Raw genomic sequence first — 20,981 nt, forward strand, 5'->3', positions numbered from 1 at the left:
TGTATAACATGTCTCTGAACATAACAAGCATCTCCTGGACACTACAGTATGTCTTCACAGCTGGAAACATGATATTAATTTTTTCCAAGTTTGCTGAACATAAAAACACTTGATGACACCACAAAATGGCACAAAACATAGCCAACAAAATGCAGAACTCTTTTCAGAACAGGTCCCAGAACAACTGGGTTTTCTATTAAGCCTATGTTTGTATTTCAAGACGGGATGATATGAAACGTGCAGGGTAAGTTTTGTATTTTCAATTCCATTCAGTACATTTTTTCTTGTTATATGTCCTTGAACATTTTGTACCAGTGTTCACCTTTTGTTTCTTAGAAAAATGTTCTAGTCTGTCCATTCAGCTTCATGAATGAATGCTCCATCGTTCTCATTTATGGCAGAGATTGCTTTTTTAAAGCTGTGGCTACATTTACATCATTAAAACTGGACTGTTAAAAAGAAATTGATGTAGCCACCATTGTTGATTTGTTGACAAGCTTTTGGATTTAGCATTTTGGCCCATGCCACCTTGAAATTATTTAAACCATTGTATGTTTGCTCAACAGGGTGCACACTGCTTCATTTCTATCCTGATTTACAGGTTGATTTGTGATGGCAATTTATCAGTTATTCATTTTCCTCAGTTTTACTCTTAATTGGATCACATTATTCTCGCACAGGCATTATACTGTAAGGAAGAATACTTAAAACTGGTAACTTTTACAACACTTCTGGTGTACCAATGCTCTTTGAGGTTTAAAAAACAATTTCAAAGTAGGATCACTTTTACACTTGTTTCCTTGCAATCTGCTTTCCTTTTGCAACCAAAGCATCTTGATGGCGCAGCAGATGGCAAACTGGGTGTGGAGCTCCTCTGTACTTTTGTTGTTTTTGTTTGTTTTTTCGGCCTCATCTACTACATGTGCACTCTGGCATAGGCTAATTTAACTTGTTTCATGTCTTTAAAAGTACTTCTTTACCTTTCCTTGTACAGATAGTATTTTCATTTTTATTTAGAATTTTTGGATTTGTGTTTAGGTCTATATATTTATTGCCCTTACTGTCTTGTGTCCTTACTGTCTTGTTAACTACCAGTGTTCCATTCACAACGTCAAATTCCTTGTGTGTGCGAGCTCACTTGGCAGTAAAGCTTTCTTGAATCCTGAATCTTTGCATGTTTGCCACCAGGAATAATTCAGGTTTTAGGCATACCAGGGGACTACCTCCACTTCTCCTATATCGTCTATCTAAAGTATTGCATAATGGGATTTGAATTATTCAACATGTGAATGCCAGGGGGAAAAGCTGTTGAAGTATATTTGTCTATTCACCTTTGGCTAAAAGTGGCTAAACCATTGCTCTGAACAAAAAAAAAAAAGGAGTAGTTCTGGGAGGACTAGGGCACCAGGACTTTTATTTTGGAATTTTTAACCGGAAGTTTTGCTGCGCATTCCTCTGGGCGCTTGACGCTGGGTGGCTTCCCTTGTGGAGCTTTAGTATTTACAACAATATTATCAGAAGCCTGCCCGGTGCTGCTGTCCATCACGGACAGACAGGGAGACAGTCGATCGGTGAGACACCTTTAGTATGTTTTTCAGGTGTGAGGCGCGTGACGCTTCCAGTTTGGACTTCTTCTGAGTATTTTGGAGACATTTCCTATAATGTTGGCGACTGATATCCGTCTACCGTGTGCACTGCAGTGGTGCGCAGCTTCGCCTGGAGAAACACCTGTGCGCCTCTCCAATGGCCCCAGTCATGAATGTTGAGTAGGTATGGATTCAACCCTGCACGAACCCACGCATCAAACATCCACGTAGGATACATGAGGTCTGTTACTGCGATCTGGTTGTTTACGGTGGCTTATTGAACGTTACAGCTCATCAATGTGTTGGCCATCACTTTGGATGGCAGCTTGGCCCTGGTGGCAGGAGCTCCACATTGAACCAGTAGAGTAGAGTATTTCAGGAATGAGGGAATTAAGATGGTTTCACTGGGTGTTTACTGGCCAGTCTTTCCTTAAAGCTGGAGGAGAGAGTGGGGGAGGTGGGGGCGTCTTGATGCGGTCAGACAGGATATAGGGGAGGATCTATTGGAGCAGGATTACCCGACCATTTTTGGTGAGAGAGCATCGTGGACTTCTGATCACAGTTGACGCATTGCACTCCTCGCGTTTTGGCTACTGGTCCGTTATAATTATATAATCACACTCATGTAATCGAGCCTTTTTTTTTTTCTTTAACAGCATACGGTTACACAGAGTACAGCTCGCCCCCTCCCTCCCCCCGAGGATCCATTTATGCAGCTCCCGCTGAGCAACCTATGAATGCCAATTATAAATGTGGGTGGGCATCAACACTGTTTAAGTTTACATAATTCTGTTTTGTGCGCGCGTTGAATGTGCGCGGTGCGCTTAAACACATAAGGGGGAGATTTTGGTTAAATGCAGCAATGTGCCAATGACTCATGGGTTTTATAGTGTGCTGTACAAGGGTGTGTGTGTGTGGAAAGCTGAATTTCCTAAAAGTGTTCTGTGTGTGTGTGTGTGTGTGTGTGTGTGTGTGTGTGTGTGTGTGTGTGTGTGTGTGTGTGTGTGTGAGAGAGTACGAGGTGCAGTCATTTTGAAGTCCACATTGTGTGGGTGAGTTCAAGCAGGTGTGTTTTACATGAGGTGCATACTAGATGAGAATTTTCTGTCCGGTTCCAAAGAGGAGGATGAGTTTCACTGGCAGAAAGTGTCACATCGATTCCTGCATCAGATGAACTCTGCAAACCGTCACATTAGCTGCAAAAAAGAGCATTATCATCAAATGCAGCATCCCCTTTATTGTGAGGTACAGTTTTCTGTCTCTTCTGATCATTCTGTCTCTCCTTCTGTCTTTGTTTTTCAGACAACAGATTACCCTAAGGCACGGTGACTGTCTGCATTTGTGTAAAAGAGCAAGGGAGGGAGCAGCACAAATACCGCACAGCCACACATCATGCAAGGAGAAACCTTCCCTCGCTGCAGAGTGCTGAAATGTTAGCACAGAAGAGCAAGAGTGTCAGATCAAATCAGCAGACTGTGTACATTAGGGGCGGCTATAAGAGCTGCCTGACACCAGACTCCCTAACGCCCTGCGTGTGGTTTAAGGCCCCTTTCAATCACGATCGAGAGGAGACGCGTTAACTGATCTCTCATCAGCACTTTTCTGTTTTTCTGTCAGATTCAGCACTCCCGCAGCAAGCAGAGATGGAGTGGTCACTAGAGAATGTGAGGGAGATGGTGGCAGGAGGGATGCAGTCTATAAGGGAGTGTGAGGTCTGTGCTTTTGCCATAGGCATGTGTGTGCTGCTGCTGTTTATGTGGTATTGTTACAGGGTGGGCCGGGAGCATGGGTCCAGCCCTCTGCGTGGGAGGTATCTGTCAGGGTCCAGCCGGATCGGAGGGGTGGTGGGGGGTTTCATGAGTTCAGACTGCCGAGGCAGGGGCAAAGGGAAGCATGGCTCACTGCTGGAAGAGCAGAATGGCTTTGCCTTCTGTCAGTCGCCAGAGTGCTTTAGATGTACCAGTGCAGGAGAGAGTCTGAACCAGAGGCTCTACCACAGCCTGCAGGATTATGCCAAGCGCTACACCTGGTCAGGTATGGGCCGGGTGCACAAAGGAGTCAGAGATCAAGGCAGATACCTGAACAGCCGACCCACCATCCAGCGGCCAGAGGTCTTCTTCCTCCCAGACCTGCCGTCAGCCCCTTTCTTCTCCAGAGAGATCCAGAGGCATGACGTGGAGCTGCTGGAGCAGAGCTTCCCAGCCCTCCTGGCTGAGTTTGAGAGCATCTACCACCAGCCTCCAGCCCGAAGCGGCTCCTCCCTCCCCCCTGGGTGGAAATCAAACAGCACTCCTCGGGGGCAGTGGTGGACCTACTACCTGGTCAACCAAGGCACCCCTCTGGTTCTCAACGTGAGGCGGTGTCCCCGGGCCTGGAGGGTGCTGGGCCAACTGCGCACCTTCATCGCCAACAACGTGTTCGGGAACGCCTGCTTCTCTGTGCTGACGCCTGGAGCTCTCATATCCGAGCATTACGGTCCAACAAATGTCAGGCTGCGCTGCCACCTGGGTAAGAGAGTGAGCTGTTTAGAGAGCTGAAACTGAATCAAGCGTGTGATATGTGATGGCTCAATGTGTATTCAGCCTGGCACAACAGCAGATGATTACAGTAATAAGCATATTTAACTAGAGCGGTGCAGCCCAGGGAATCAGCTGCTGTCGTGTTTTGACTGAAAAGCTGCATCCTCTTGGATCATGACACCACACAGAGGAAAGTTAGAGGCTTATACTAAAATGTTTCTTTCTTTTTACCTCACCTAAGCTCTGATTGTATTTCCAACTGTGCCCCATGTGATCCTATAAATAGTGATTTTGATTGTGGTGCAGACATTACCTTTTGTTGGATGCTTTCAAACAGCATGCTGTAATAATACAGGACTCTAAGAGCAGGTTCTTCACTCTGGGATATTTTACCTGGGAGGTTGCTAAGCAACACAAGCTGCTTTAAATGAATTCATTTCATAGGTCCTGTAACGACACATGGATGGACTTGTTTTGTGTCTGTGGCAGGTCTCAGAGTGCCCCCTTCCTGTGAGCTTGTGGTTGGTGGAGAACCACAGTGCTGGTCTGAGGGCAGCTGTCTGCTTTTCGATGACTCCTTCCTCCACAGGGCCTTCCATGAGGGTAAGAAGGGATTAAAATGTAATCTTGTGTTTTACCCTTTCTCTTTTTATTTATTCCTTGAAGGAGGGTTGACCTTAAGAGGGTCTGAATCAGTATTGCTAAGAAAACTCCTGCCCTTTTCATTTGAAGCTGATCACATTTCAGGTCAAGATTTCAACAACAGTAGGTTTTTGTTTCACTGTTGTTATTTTCTGCATGTGTGTTTTGTAATTATTTTTTTAGGTGGTGCAGAGGACGGCCCCAGAGTGGTATTCATGGTTGACCTCTGGCACCCCAATGTGGCCGCTGCTGAGAGACAAGCCTTGGATTACATTTTTACTCCCGGCCGCTTGGAAGACAAGGACGGGAAATAGGAGTGAGTGAGAGAAACCATGTCTGACCAAGAGACGGATTGGATTTAGGGATGTGTTTGTAGGATTGGGGAGCAACTCTTTTTCTGCCTCCTGACCAGCTTTCATATTCACTGTGTACATATTCTCCGTCTTGTACAATATCTCTCACAACTCTAATAGCTGGTGATCAAACATTGGGCCTCTTTTATTAGACATGTGTTTGTCTGCTTAGTTGTGATAGAATAGCTACACTTGGAAATGCTTACCGTGGAGGTGCCCGATTGTTCATGCAGCCAGTTTAGTGAGTTAGATTTATACCATGGTTTAGAAATTTAGCCTAACTGTTGTTACTGTAATGGTTTAAAGTAAATCAAAAATCTGCATCATTGCTAAAACTTGATGAATTAATCCTCTGTGTTTTTTCAAGCAGAAAATATTTGCTTATGCCTCCTTCTTAAATGTAAGCATTAACAGATTTTTGTCATTGTGTTAACAAAAGATCTTTGTGACACCTTATAAATTGCACATTTATAGATCAATCTAAAAAATGAATTGGTGAACAAAAAAACAGAACCACGAGTTGCAGACCGAACTTGCAGATAGATTTCCATTCCCCCCTTCCTTTTGGCCACCTTCTGAACTATGTTTCTCTGTTAACAGCTAATATAAGTCTTCATGTGCTTTGAAACTATGTAACAGTATAATGATGGAGAGCAGAGTATACTAAGAATATGACAAATGACTCCTGCATGCAAGACAACATTGGTTGTCTTATGCTTCAGAGCATTCAAGGTTCCATAGGGAAGCCAATTTGATTCCCATAACATGAGCTGAGGTCATTGAGGAGGCATTCATGTCTCTGCCAGGCATGAAGAGAAACATGATGCAATAGCTATATGTATGATGTATTGCTAGTATTACTTTATGCTCAACATCTTACAAGTATCACTACATCACCACCTTTTTATGCTATTGACTCTCTTTTCCACAAGGGCTAAGAAATCAGATCATTCAACTATTACTCACCAGACCCAATCATACCCCAGTCATGCTTGACATGATGTCAGTTTGTTTGCAAACTTAAACTGCCCTCTTTCAATTTTAAGACCCGCTTTCAGCTGTCTGATGGAGTTCAAATGTGTATAGAAATGTCTTTCCTGCAAATTGACAAACCTCTAGGGATTGTAGTTCTTGTTTACGTTGAATCAGAGCTGAATCAAAGCTACATGGCAGGTTGATCTCAGGCCTCCCTCCAAAGCCCACACAAAGCCAAGAATGAGAGCCATAGTTGCATTCTAGCTTTATTGTTACAGAATCAATACTGATAGGTAAACAAACGCTGTATCATTCTGTAATCATAATTTAAGCTGTTTTACCTGTAGCATGCACAAATTGGCTTCTATGACAGAAACAGCTGATTTGATCAGAGTAAGTAAATTCACAGTCTGCAGACAGAGTAATAAAAGCATTAACCAGAGTAGTCGTGAATTCATGCATTTCTCATCCATAATCGAAAAGACAACTAAACAGATGTATCCACGTGTGTTTTGATAACTGAGGTCCAATGTTGATCATGACATGAATGTTTACAGACGCAGCTGATATCTGTTATGACTCCTGCTGGTGTGGTAGTTTATTGTGCTCCCCTTTCAAAAAACAATCCTGCTTTCGCGAGACATGGTTAGAAAAGCACATTTTAGGTCCAATAGTATGAGTCGGACTGTGCTGTAACACTGGAGACAAAGCGTTTTTGGTAAATTTACTAAACTCTTGTTATTTGGTTGCATTTGATATCAGGTTTGTATTTCTGTATATAGGGTAGAGGTTAAAAAAAGAACGGTCTGAGATGTTTTGAATTGATTGTCTTTAATGCTATGATATTGTGTGGTCTTGATTTGCAGCTACAGAGAGTGCATTTCTGAAAAAAGCCAACCATGAACTCATTTTGATAGGTTGAAATTTGTAGATTCTGTAAAATGTTTATGAAGTACTATCTCTGTTGTTCTGTGATGTATTTCCTTTTAGTTTTGCAGCGCCACACAGTGCACAGTGTAAACGGTAATGCAAATTAATCTTCTACAGCTTTACAGGTCCATCGCAATTCCAGATACCATCCATTCAATTCTAATGTTTACAAAAGTATGATTATTTACAAGCTGTTTACATCGGACGAGACTGACACTCACATTGAGCTGTCCTTAATTAGGTTTAAAATCAAGAGTGCTGTTAAGAGAATGAATCATTCCCAAAGCATTTGCTTTATATGCACAGTACATGGTGGGGCTACCATTTTGTTTACATTTGAATGAAGATTTGTCCTTTAACACATTCTCGTGTGGATTTTGAACAGTATTTCTGTACATTTAATAAATGGACTAGTATCTTATTTAACTAGCTGTTGTCAGACGTTTCACTTTTGCACAGATAACACACAGATCTGAAACAACTACTGCACACTGCATGCATCTTTCTGAGCTCATTCTGCTGAATCGACAATTTCATTAATTCAACTGCTGAGTCTCACACAGCCTCTACACTACACCTCACACGCTGATATTAACATGCTGCAGGAACTTAACCGTTCAGTAGTTGGGAGTCTTCTGCAGAAATGCCACTTCGGTATTGACTCTTCACTCAAAAATAAAACAAGGGGACTGAACAGATCATGTTGCCTATTTTCAGCTAGATGCAGTTTTATAGTAGGGTCACAGGGAGGCGTAGGCTGCAATGTTTTCTCAGCAGTTATTTATTTATTAAACTGGCAGTGCCTCTGGAGGATATGAAGCCAGAGGCACTAAATGCTTAGGTAATACCAACATCATATTAACAACACAGTGTTGTCTCTATCACTCATAAGTGTAGGGACCAAACAGATTCTGGCCTCACACTTGTAGCCTGTTGAGGAAAAAGATTCCCAACAATTCACATCCCTCACTGATGAAGACTTTGCCTCCTCTGATCTCATTTTAGTACATTGACGTTTCAAATTGCAACTGAGGTGGTGGGAGGCACATGTTGACGTGAAGCTGACGCCTGTACTAACACCAAAATCTTACTTTAGTACTTGTATTTATAAGCTGAATGTTTTATGGCACATGGCGTGTTTTGTTCAATTGTCTCAGCTCCTGAGTTATTACAGCAGGCCCAACTGTTGAGGGAGAGCAGAATAGTGTATCACAGTGGGAGGCATGAACAGTTCAAGATCATGCAGATATACATTTGTATGTCCAAGGGGTTCTCCTTTGAGCAGCAATCTTACATAATAAGACAAGCACGCGGGTGTAGAAATGTAATAAAATGAGTCTCTTTTATAAGCCAGTGGGATGAGGAGTTGCAGTGGGCTCCAGGGACCTCTAGGTGTAGCTGATGTGGTGTTCAGTGCATCACAGACATGAGGCTACGCAGTACAACAAAAAAATGAACACTGAGGAAAGACACAGGATGAACACCTGTGAATATTTTATTGCATTTTGTTGTATTAGATTGTGATTAATCAAGGCTCAATCATGTTAACCAAATATTAAATTCCAGTGTCAAAATCTAAATGAATTTCTCTTTTATTGTTAAACTTGTCCCACATCCTTTTTCAATGACAAAAAGTAACTCAAGCAGCCTGAAACTGGTGCATGATTTCAATGCAGTTACTGGTTGGTGTTTTGGATGCAGGGCAAGATGGACTGAGACACGTGTGTGGTGAGACAATGAGCCAGTTTTGCCCATGGGCCCCATAACAGGTTAATCTGTCCATGGATAGAATACAACAGACTATTCTGTCTCTGGTATTTGGTTCTCTATGCAAGGAAACGCTGAAACCCACACTGATTTTGCCTATTGAATGATCCACTGTTGGAGGTTGTTTACATCCAGGACTCCTCTTTATCGTACACTACAAATAATTTGGCACTTGCCAAGATTTTAATTCTTAGATTGAGACATGTTAGATGAATTACCTTGTTTTTGAGTTATTTACTTGTTTTTAATCTTTGTATGTATGGTTCAATCTTAAATAGATTATAAACACGTCTTTTTTGTCTCAATTAGTCTGGGAATCTAAAATTGAGTGAATGACTGTTAAAATAAGCTACATTGGTCGTCTCACCTAAAGTCTCATCAAGTTATAACTTGTTTCAAGATTGAGTAATAACTTCAAGGTGCTTGATTCAAGAATAATACATAAGGCATCTATTCACAACACAATTCAGCTTGTATCTTATTGATTGCTCATAGTTCTGCTGTGCAAAATGGTAATATATTTGCTTTGGTTTGGCTCTAAAGACTGTTTTAAATGTCTTGAAGTTTGCATCAACCCTGAGCTACTATTAATATTGTTATTGATGTAATATGTTGTTTATCCTGACTTTTATTAAATGTTGCCAGTAATCGAGCATGCTGTTGTGGTTTCTGTAGAAACATTTAAGAGGTATATTCTAAGCATAAGAACTGGTTTAAATATTTCAGTTTTAGTTTTAAGATGGATTAGGGTTATTTTTAAGATGAGCCAGCTTATATCAAGAACCAGCATATCATATAGTTTTCTAATAGTGAGTCATTGTTTTTACTTAAATTGGTGTTGTTTTTCTTGTCCCCATGCCTTAATTTGCTCAAATTAAATATACAAAATAAATAAATGAGATTTTCTTTCCTTATATTAAGTATATTTCACTTATAAGTGTGCTGTATGAAGTTTGTTTTCGAGTAGTTTGAGCTAGAAATCAGCATATTCTACTTATTTCAACCCTTTTTAATACTTTTCAGAACCTGCTTATTTCTAGATTTAACAATCTCATTTTAAGATTTCATATCAAGTCAAATTAACTTGCTGCATGGACAGATAATTTCACTAGTTTTAAAAAAAATCTTCAACTTAAAAGTTTTTTTACCCTATATTTAAGCTACACTTTTTAGCAATGTTTGTGATATTATAATATAGTCACATAATAATTAGAAGCACCATTTGTTATAAAGCAAATTTGCATATATATATATGGACTCTTTTGTCTGCTGTATATTATCTGTTGTGTGTTTATGGTTGGTAAGTTTTCTGTCCACTAGTGTGTATCATACTACCTTCCACACCTACGTCACTGCCACGATGCTGGAGCCCAGCTCTCCTCACATCAATGAAAGGTGACGCGCTCCGCAGCGACGTGTGTGCCCCTGTGTTCTGCTGCCTGTGCGCGCTCCTGCCGCGCTGCCGCACAGCAATCAGGTGGTGAAATGTAGCCTAACTTACAGCGGCAGGCTCTGCTAAATGCTAATATGGGACGACAATGGGGAGGAAGCGGTGTAGGATGTCGATGATCAGCACACCGACACAGACTACACCAGATCCGCAGCAATGAGCTCTTCCTTTCCTAAATCTGAATCCACGACCTCTTTGCTGAAATCTTCCTCGGCTGCGAGAAGACCAACACACCTCCCTGAGCGCACCGCAGAGAGCCGGAAAAGTCAGCATCACCATCAGCATCAGCACCAGCATCACCACCGTCCCGCAGCAGTCCAGAGCAGCAGCAGCAAAGCCGAGGAGTCCTTCTGGTCGGCCGAGTGCGACGTCAGCGCCCGGAGACCCCTGTGCCACCCGTCCCTCGTGGGCAGCCAGGACAGTAGTAACAATGCAGCCACGCGCAGCAAGTGCAAGTCACACACCCCTCACAGCCAAGTTCCCGACCCACCGGAGCCAAACGGCGAGGCGGGCCGAGGAGTGAGAGAGCGCTGCAGGTCATCCAAGTCCACACACCGGCACCATCACCGCAGGAAGCACCCCCGGGAAGACCGTCCGCCCGCTGCGGGAGCCGGACCAGCTGAGCCGGAGCATCCCCGACGCTCCCACACGCACAGCCGCCCGGTCCCCAGAGTGCCCTCTCTGTCGGACAGCACCGATGACAGGGTTCCACTGTGCGAGCCGAGGGAACACAAAAGGACCAACAGCGGGGGTCAGGTCAGCAGTCCGTCCCCGTCCTCCTGCTCTCTGGTCCCGCTGTCCAGCAGGTCCTCCCGGCGGTCCAGGAGGTCCAGCGCTGCTTCCTCTGCATCCGAGATTAATTTACGCACCATCCTCAATTCACTGTTTGGGCAGGTAAGGCCTTTAAACACATGGACATTGATGAGTCTTAACATTTAATTCCACAACTGATTGATTGGTTAAAGTTCTTAATTTGTCAAGTGCATGGATGAACAGGTTTGGGTCCTGCTTTGAAACCAAAATCTCAAATGAAGCAAAACTTAATTTGCAAAGCATATTCCTGAGGTGGACTGACAGACCACTTACCAGAGACATCCGATGGCTTTACTAATCAGTTTGAATGGATGACATCACTTTAGTTCCTCTATATTATTTTATAAACATTATAAATTATTTTAAATGAATTGTGTTTGTCATGCAGGAAACAGTACCATGTTATTTTCTACCAAAGTGCAGATATGAAGTGGTTAACTGTGATTTCTGGCTCCACTGACGTCTTGTTTACAATCAATATACGCTAATGTGCTCTGTGATGCAGCCTGCAAACAAACACTGTCATTTCTGGACAGAGTATAGAGAGAGAGAAGCTTCCTCTACACATGCACTCCTTATGTAATTTGTAAATCCAGCACCACCTCCTACAGACCTCCTCAATCAGCAGTCCTGTCTCTTTGAAGTGGATGTGCCGGGGCAGATGAAATGCTCTGCTGCAGTGAGATAGAAATCTCTGATATGGTAATGTGCATTTCAGAGACAAAGATATGTATTTATGATCCTGTATCATGCAATTAGAAACACTGCAGTGTTTGTTGAGTTGTATTTGAAGGTGATCACTTTGATGCTCCTGTCTGTGATGGAGTTTCTAAATATATTTACACAAAAGAAAAGCTAAGAATAATACTCTTGTATTCAAGTGATGTAATTCTGCAAAAAGAAAGTCTGTTCAATCAAACAATCTTATCTTGCTGCTCAAACTTCTTTTTATATTTTCTATCAGGGGCAATTTTTAGTCACTTCCACAGAAAGCAGACCTCAGCTCTTATCATGTAGGCTGCTTTTTATTCTCATCCTGAATCAGGAAGTCATTCACGGATGTTGCTGAACTGGGAAGCTATCAGCTGTAAATAGGCTCCATATCAGAGATCTTCCGCTGTGGCTCCAAGAGAAAAATCTTCTAGTACTTATAGTATGAAAGCCCAGTCTACAAATAACCTGTGAGTCAGTCTGCGAGCTGCTCTGTGAAAACATTAGTGTGACCTGGAAAAGGTCTTTGATGAACAAGCTGGATGGAGAGGAGTTCAATGACGGGCAGAAATGGAACACATGGCTTGAGAGATTCATATTCTGATTTTGGCATCTTCATCTGAGAAATGCATTTCAAGTCAAATGGATTTTTGCAGATCAGGCTTCATGCAGAGTTTTGACGAGCAGGAATGTGAATACATGTGAGCAGATGGTGATCTGGTACCTGGAGAGGAGGATTTTTTTGAGTCCTTTCACCTAGGGAGTCATACTAATTAACCTAGTGCAGAAAAGATTACCTCACAAGCTATTTGTATTCTTGTCTTGATGGTCTTTTTTTCTGCACATATACATCACATAAACTGTATTATAACCATGATCTTGATGTGTGGCTCTTTGTTACCATGGGGCTGCTGTAGGTCAGAGTGACCTTGTCTTTTCCTGCAGAGGGCAGAAAATGACGTGATGGGAGTGGGGGTGTAAAATAAACAGACACGTGTTTCTTAGTGTAACATATGTATTCGAGGAAATCTCCAGGTTGCAAATGAATGTAGTGCTTCAGGATGCAGGTGAGGAGGACAGCAGGACTGGAAATAGGTCATTACACAGCGTTCTTGTAAACGTGCCTGGTAGTGACTTCCAGATCCGGGAAAGAGCAAACACAATCACAAAATGCTGGTGACTCGAAGTATCCGGGGCTCGTCAGGTGCAGCTTTTTCAAACTGCACTTTCATTCCTATTTCCTCTTTATTCTTACATTTGGTGTTGATCAGTCTGTGCTGAATTGTCTGTGCTGTTTACAGAGTGAATATAACAGTTGGGTCAGTGTGACAGTTGGGTGAAATATCTCACAGACAGTGCATCACCCTCTTCTCCTTTAAAAGGCATCATTCTGTTTCCCTCCCTGTCCCACTTCTCTCTCTTATTTAGCCTCACGCCCTCACTCTTATGACTTCTCTCTGTCTCTTTTCTTACTTAGTGTCATTGTTGCTCTTGCTAGTGCTACGTTCGTTCACTCCAAACTGCCGCACAGTGCAAGTCAGTGTTTTTCAACTTAAGGTTAGCATCCTGGTCTCGATGGGTCTAACTGTAACCAGAGTTTGCGCTCCTCTAAGAATCCAATCGGCAAGTTTAAGAGAGAAAAGGTCTTCATGGTCCTTTTTGGTACCGCTTCTCTCCTTTGGTATGGGAAACTGCTTAGACTGGCCTCTGAGAACGGTAGGATTACACCCTGTCTTCCTTGATGTGTTTAGTTTTTTTTGTTTTGTAATTAAATGAAAATATATAAAATGAACTGAACTGGGAAGTTTCAATGTTTTCTTGTAGATCTTGATTTATTTTCCAATTTACACATGTCAATAAAGTCAGGAATTATATCACAAAACATCTAGAAGATTTAGGAAAGTTTTAATCTCTGTGGGATTTTTCACAAAGTTTAGTATGACTTGCCTTTGACAAGGATTAGATTAGATTCAACTTTAAAGTCATTGCACGAGTACATGTTCTGAACAGGGAAATGCCTGCAATATTCAAAAATTTTTAAAATCAGAATCCGTTGTGACAAATTCTGAGTTGTAGGAATAAAAGCACTTGTCCAGGTTTTACATTAATTTTAACATCAATACTGTTACTTGTGAATGGTTTGCAATGGGAGATCATAAATGTAAGCTTATTCTGAACTGCTCTGCTTGTTGTTGGCTCTGGAGTTCATTTTATTAAACATGTCAGATTGCTGGCGTCAGAATTTGGCAGACCTTTGGTGCGCAACAGGCCCTATTTTTTTCAGAGTACAGGATGTCCCACAGAGGAAAATGTTGCATAATGTCTTCAGAGCACAAAGTCTATTGTGGATTAATAACATACTGTATAGCGTGTTCCTTGGTGGTTTAGCTCTTCTTTTTATCTGAGCATGTTTACAGTCACTGTGACACTGTAAAGATGTGAGATACCAGTCCCTTCAACGTGGCAAGTAAACTGTTGTGAATGATGAGTGGAAAATTGGCAACCTGCATGCTGTTTTATTGTTGCATTTACCTTTCTGTTGGTTGCCACACACACGCAGAAACACATGCATTACTTTTATTGAAAAGCAAAGTTCTGTCTTCGCCTTTTTTGTACGCCAATTTTTCTGGAATATACAGGGTCTAATTTGAAGAGCCATACAGGAGGCCATCATTCCAATCACATAAAGCTATGTCCTTGTTGCAACCTGTGTGGCTACAAGTCTATTCAATCATCTGTTTTTGTATCAACATTATGGCTAACCAGGATAAGATTTATCTCATTACATAACCCAATGCTAAAACATCCATGGGTCAGATGACTATTTCTAGTAGATTTTATCTTAATATAATATTTCTACTGCCAGATGTTAGTTGGTGAAATTGTATGGAAAATTAACACATGGCCGTGCATGCTTTGGAGCAATTTTTTTATGCACATTAGATCTGTCATGTTTAACCTCCTAATTTGATTGATTTCAAGCTAGTTAGATAAAAACATAATACCAAGGCTGTAAATAAGGGAGCACAGCTGCCTGAGGCTGATTTCAAAAGCCAAATAACCTCCATTAGGTCCCATGTTAAAATTCAAATATTTACAGCAGAAGTAAACATGTTTACAGCCTTGTTCAAACATGAGTTTTGGCCTCAGTACCTAATTTCTGTACTTTTAATAGCTAATCTATTTGATTATTTTAAGGCTGAGAGTAAGGCTGTATATAATTGCTTAATTAGGGTCTTGGTTGAGCTACCTGACAGGCGGGTGTGTTGTAGCTGTTCTCCAGGATGCTTAGTGCTCCACCTCTTTGCCTGTTTCTAGATTGATCAAAAGTTATTTGGAGGCAAGCATCTCCAAAATGGTAACTACCATCGCTTGGCTTCATAACACCTCTTCAGAAACCAATGGGTGGCATCACTGAGACGATGTCAATGTTTTTTACAGTCTTTGGGGAAAACCGCTTGTATTTGTCTGTCAAAATGGAATTACATCTTAAACACCAGTACATCTCTGTTTTTAACATGTTAAATCTTGTTTGTTTAATCCATTACATGTTTGATTTAATTAGTACAAAAAATAACTTTGGTATAAAAACAATATGATGTGGTTTTACATGATACGGTAGAACTTTTACTGGCCAGGCGCTGTCAACTCCTGTAGGCCATCACATCTGACTTTAAGATAAAAGAAGATTTATTCATCCTTTTTTCAAGACACTGTTATTTGACTTAGTTACCCCCAGACAGAGCTAGACTAACCATTTCAAAGTGCTAAGTTAACTAACCAGTTGCTTGCTGGGGCTTGCAGACATGAGAATAGTGTTTTTTCATCTTACTTTTGTAACCAGACTATTCCTTACAAACAAGTTGCTGTTGCTCAGACAGTTGTTCGGCCTGACGTCAACACTCAGTGTTGTGTTTAGACATCTTGCTGCTCCCTCTGTTAACCCCTAAGAGTTCTGGGATATGTCTGCCTCTTTCTCTCTCCTTTAAAGGTTGCGTACGTTGTAAGCAAGCACTGAAAAAATAGAAACAGCCACATTCTTCTGTGAACTCCAGGCTTCTGGTTCCCCGTCATGCTTGAAGGGAATAAGTCTATTTATATGTAGAGATTTTGTCATCAAGATATGAGATAGCTTCAGTCTTCTGATTGCGTCTTTTACTGTTAGGCTGTCTGAGGTGCATTTTTATTAGAGCACAGAGGAGTGTTATGGAGAAGATCCCTGGTTTAGGTTTGGGCATCATCAGAGCCAGAGCGCTGTCAGCGGTATGTTTGCATGTAGCTCATACACAGAGATGTGTTTGTTCAAGTGTTTTGTAAGATTGCTGCTGCTTTTTATGTGTTTAATACATGTTATATATCAACAGGACAGAGAGCTGCGACCAGAAGAAATGGATGGTAGGTTTGTCTTTTTTTACCACTCTGTTTTCCTTTACCGGACTTTAACAGTTGGATACTTTACTATTATTTAACAGTAAATGTCAGGTAACACTCAGATTCAGGAACTATAATACTTCTGTTTTTGCTCAACAGAGCTGCGAGACGCTTTCAAGGAGTTTGACAAGGACAAGGACGGTTTCATAAGCTGCAAAGACCTTGGAAACTGTATGAGAACTATGGGATACATGCCCACTGAAATGGAGCTGATCGAGCTGAGTCAACAGATAAACATGAACTGTGAGGACTTCACTGGCTCATGTTTTTAAATGTCATGCATAGACTGTAGTTGTATCAGTTTTGTTTTGTGTTTTAATTCTGTGCTCTTCTTTTAAAATTTCTTAGTGGGAGGTCATGTTGATTTTGAAGATTTTGTCGAGTTGATGGGCCCAAAGCTCCTCGCTGAGACTGCAGATATGATTGGAATAAAAGAGCTTAAAGATGCGTTTAGAGAGGTACAATCTCTTTATTATATTTTTTTTAAAACATGGTCATGTCCTCACTTTTCAATAATTATTCGCATATCTTTTTTGTTGTTGTTGTTCTCAGTTTGACACTAATGGAGATGGTGCCATAAGTACATCTGAGCTCAGAGATGCTATGAGGAAGCTGTTGGGCCAACAGGTAGGATTTCAATCACATTTGCCATGCTCACACGGCAGCCATCATGATCAGAGCGGGAAGCTAAAATACTTTTATGTTGTGAAACTTTAATCCAAGCTGTTAAGGGTTTAAATGATAGAAATCTGACAATCATCGGCATTTACCACTTCTTGATTAATGAGCACTGAAAAGACAAATTATTGTAAAATCTACAGGGCAATTAGGCCGTATTTATGTAAGCAAGACATATTTGAAAACCCATGTGCTACACAGCAGCTAATAGGAGAATTTAACCACTCCTCAGCCAACATTAAAAAATGATCACATACAAGCGCTTGCATTGTGTTAGCTAGGTAAGTACAAGTTTCCTTTGTTGTTACCAAGAATTAATAACTTTCAGACACTTCCTGCTCCTAGTATTTTCTAGAAAGTAGATGAATAGTTGCCTGTGTTATCAAATACACTGTTAAAACTCAAAATATGGCCAGTTGTTTCCAGGTTTTCACTTTTTTCATGCTCTTTTTGGTTTCTACTTAGTAAAGAAGCAGTAAAGTTAGCACAATTTTCCAAATACTTTACATTTATAAACTTTACAACCTGGAATACAGTAACATCATGACAGCATTTAAGCTCCCCACCCCTGACCATAATGTCAGAGGAATAGCTGCTGTATGAATATGATCAATGGTTTGATGAAGCATTGTTAAATTTATATCTGCTCTGTTTTTCTCCAACCTCTCGTTTCCAGGTTGGTCTAAAGGAAGTAGAAGATATTTTGAGGGATGTCGACTTGAACGGGGACGGGCTTGTTGACTTTGAAGGTAGTTTTCCTTGCATGAACTACTTATTAAAGGTGTGTTATTATTACATTGCACTATGTCATTCTCCTCCCTCTTCTCTTTCTACAGAGTTTGTACGAATGATGTCTCGCTAAGATCATAAAGTGATCTGTCCTGAATGTGAAGCTGTCTCCTTCTATATACTTGACCAAGTACAACAGAAGACATGCTTATATCTCTGAGCCACCCAACTCTGAATGACACTGGAATTTAAACTCCATGAATGTTATGGAGAGAGGAGTCACCTCACACTTTCAATCAATAAGTGTTCTTCCTGAAAAGTCTCCAGTTCAACTGAGGCAGAATTTGCTGTAGCCTAGCTGATGATTGTCCAACTTTTGATTTTGCACTTTAATTCTCACTAAATAACTTCCTATATGGATAGATCGCTGGTGTCTTGTCTCGTCCTCGACATGATAAAAAAAAAGTGTCTCACAAAATGTCGCCTTCGATGTACATCCGAGTCAGAATGAGCGAGTGAATTTCTGTAGAAAAGATGTAACAGATGAGTGCACTGTCAAACATTTCAGTATGTTTCCACGCAGTCTGTGTTATATTTTCGAAACTGTAAGTGGATTGTCCTTTGTGTGACATTGGTGCTCCTACCAGGAACCCATGTGGCAATATAACACCTGTATTGTAACTGTGTGACCATCTGTGATTCTTCACTGTGCCAGTCCAGTCCACTAAAAGAATCACTGTCTGACAATATGTGCAACTAAGAAGCAGATCTCTGTCATTAATGAGAAACAGAACTGTGTAATACAATTCATATATGTTATCCACTAATGTCTTATATCAAGGTCAGTTGAAGTGCGACTTAAAAATGTAAATCTCCCTTTCAAATGTAGAGAACTAACATGGTGACTGATAGTAGCCATCTGCCCTGTGTCAGATATTACTGCAGGAATGACATATTTGAACTGTATTGACATTGAATGTGATAATGTTGTACCTGTACTGTATGTAATTGTCAATATGATTGTAGTTGTGGTAACATTCCACACATGTGTTGTCAAAGCAATTTTTATGCATGCCAAAGACAGAAATTTATTAAATTCAGTATGCACATTTGCATTTTTGTCTTACAGAGTAAACAAAATAATTTGCCAAGTTAACTGTAGAACAATAAAAAGTGTTTACATTTGAGACATTTTCCTGTGACGTTGTTACTCAAGATAATACAGGCGTGCTTCAGTACAAATTGGTTTCAGATTCAGAAATGAAATGACACATATTTAATAACATGCTGACATGCTAGCTTTGACTCTTATTGTCATGCTCCAGTTCCTAATCTTTATTTCTGAGCCGCAAGGCCTGTATCAATATGCCATCATGAATATATTAGTGTGGCACTCTGAGCTGTCACTGTATGTCTTGAGGGCACACCTCCTTATAATGATATCTATTATTCATACGTCTCTTACTCTGATAAGGCTGTAGGCAGGGTAAGCATAACCTGCAGAACCATCACTGTGCTGAATGAAGATACTTGTAAATAACTGTGTTGTGTCTCTGTGGTCTTTGACTCATTCTGATTATAGCAAATATTTGTTAAAAATAGAATAGAATGTACTTTATTGATCCCCGAAGGGGATTCAGGTGTCTGGCAGATGAAAATATAAAAATCACGTAAAACAAGTAATTCAAGTGTCTGTCAGCTCATCCCCCATTGGCTAGAGAGTTGTGAAGCTTAATGGCTGCAGGGATGAATGATTTTCTGTATCTCTCAGTCCTGCAGTGCAGAGAGATGAGCCGTCCACAGCCGCTGTTTCTCTGGTCCACAAAGAAGTTGTGAAGTTGATGATCTGTGTAATTCAGAATGGCCTCTAGCTTCTTCTGTTTGCATCTCTCCACCACAGCCCCCAGTGATATACAAACGTATAAGGTAGTCTGACTGAAATGAGATCCCTAGCTTTGTGACAGTATCATTACTAGATTATTCCCATGTTTTGCTACGGATGAAGCAATTTATCAACATTGTTTATCTGTAATTAAATAAAATAATTCAAAACAGTTAAAATAACTACATTCTAACAGTGCAGGACTTCGTTTTTATCTAAAAGCAAAATAGATTGTAGCAGGCACAACTACGCCCACGATAAAACTGTGTTACTACATGCTGCCTCTGGGCCTCTGGAATGTAGGTGCAACAAGGTGGGCAACTGGCTGAGGCACTGGGAATAAACCATGGAATAAACCTGACTTTGTAAGTGATGGCTGCAGATTGATAGTGAAACTGAGAAAACTGAAGCACCAAACATTTTATAAACACCAGAAAAGATTATTCGTTCCATTTAGAGGAGAGGAAATGTTACCGTATGTCTACCAAGGCTGTGCTGGGTTAAAAAAAGACCTAAAATACCTGTCACCCAAAAAGGTATTGCTGTTGCTATGGCAACTATCTTCATTCATTCCTTTCCGCTCTCCAGTGCGTCGTGTGCGTCGTGTGCGCGCTGCGTTGGACTCTCCTGATTGGACGAAACTCGGAGCGTACCATTCCGACATGAAGGGGGCGAGGGGAATCCTTAAAGAACACTTTTAGGTTTACTTATTTCAGGATGTATACATGCGTGTTTTCCTATTTTATACAGTCTATGGCGTTTTCCCGAAAACTAAACTAAAGCGAACGAGGTTTAATGTTTCAGATATTTAAATCAATCAATCAATTCATCAATCAATCAATCAGAATTTATATATAATGCATTTTTCATACACATTGTAACACAAAGTGTTGTACATAAAAACAACCTAAAATAGAATAAAATAAGAAAAAAGGTTATTCATGTCACCCTTGCCAGTGTGTAGAAAAGGGTGTGTGTGTACACCAACAGTAATTTCTACGGAAGAGGATTAGAGCCACCGAAAAAATAAATAGATTAAGGTACAACATATTCTTTTAATTATCATTGTTCTAAGAAAAAAGTCAGAATTTTTAGATTAAAGTAAGAATTCTGAGATTAAAGTCAGAATTCTGATTAAAAAATGTCAGAGTTCTGATTAAAAAGTCAGAACTCTGAGATTAAAGTCAGAATTCTGAGAAAAAAGCAATCGGCAACCTCCAGTCTGAAAACATGACGATCTTTGCAGCAGAAATAAACATGTTTACAGCCTGGTTCAAAAGATGAGTGTAGTCTGGATAGCTCATTTCTTGATCGGCATACACTGTGAGGGGGGTGAATTTTTTTCTAACGTGGCAATTTCAAAGATATTGAGATTACGAGTCTTCCAACGAGAGTCACAGCTGACTTGATTGACAGGCGGGGACACTGTAGCTGTTGGCGAGGAGGCTCAAAGCCCGCCTCTTTACATCACAATTGCTCAACAGCAGCAATATGGCTCCCGACGACGATTGGCCT

General features: G+C 40.9%; 2 protein-coding genes across 7 annotated transcripts; both read left to right on the top strand.

The window, feature by feature from the left end:
- The first annotated feature begins 1,449 nt into the window (after positions 1–1,449).
- Positions 1,450–7,431, top strand: asphd2 (aspartate beta-hydroxylase domain containing 2). 6 transcript variants are annotated; one of them, XM_034692745.1, is made up of 5 exons: positions 1,459–1,571; positions 1,701–1,770; positions 2,889–4,094; positions 4,595–4,708; positions 4,931–7,431. In XM_034692745.1, exons 3-5 carry the CDS (start codon positions 3,230–3,232, stop codon positions 5,059–5,061), a joined length of 1,110 nt encoding a protein of 369 aa, XP_034548636.1. In that variant the 5' UTR covers positions 1,459–1,571; positions 1,701–1,770; positions 2,889–3,229; the 3' UTR covers positions 5,062–7,431. The 6 variants fall into 6 exon arrangements, with proteins under 6 accessions (XP_034548635.1, XP_034548636.1, XP_034548638.1 ...); XM_034692747.1 differs by having other exon boundaries at positions 1,701–1,766; XM_034692744.1 differs by having other exon boundaries at positions 1,450–1,770.
- Positions 7,432–10,153: 2,722 nt separating this feature from the next.
- Positions 10,154–19,124, top strand: cabp1a (calcium binding protein 1a). Its single transcript, XM_034691088.1, has 7 exons — positions 10,154–11,116; positions 16,111–16,141; positions 16,277–16,420; positions 16,526–16,635; positions 16,730–16,804; positions 17,532–17,604; positions 17,692–19,124. Exons 1-7 carry the CDS (start codon positions 10,379–10,381, stop codon positions 17,715–17,717), a joined length of 1,197 nt encoding a protein of 398 aa, XP_034546979.1. The 5' UTR covers positions 10,154–10,378; the 3' UTR covers positions 17,718–19,124.
- The last annotated feature ends 1,857 nt before the right edge of the window (positions 19,125–20,981 follow it).

This window comes from Notolabrus celidotus, chromosome 9 (genome assembly GCF_009762535.1).
Source record: "Notolabrus celidotus isolate fNotCel1 chromosome 9, fNotCel1.pri, whole genome shotgun sequence".
Taxonomy (NCBI): Eukaryota; Metazoa; Chordata; class Actinopteri; order Labriformes; family Labridae; genus Notolabrus; species Notolabrus celidotus.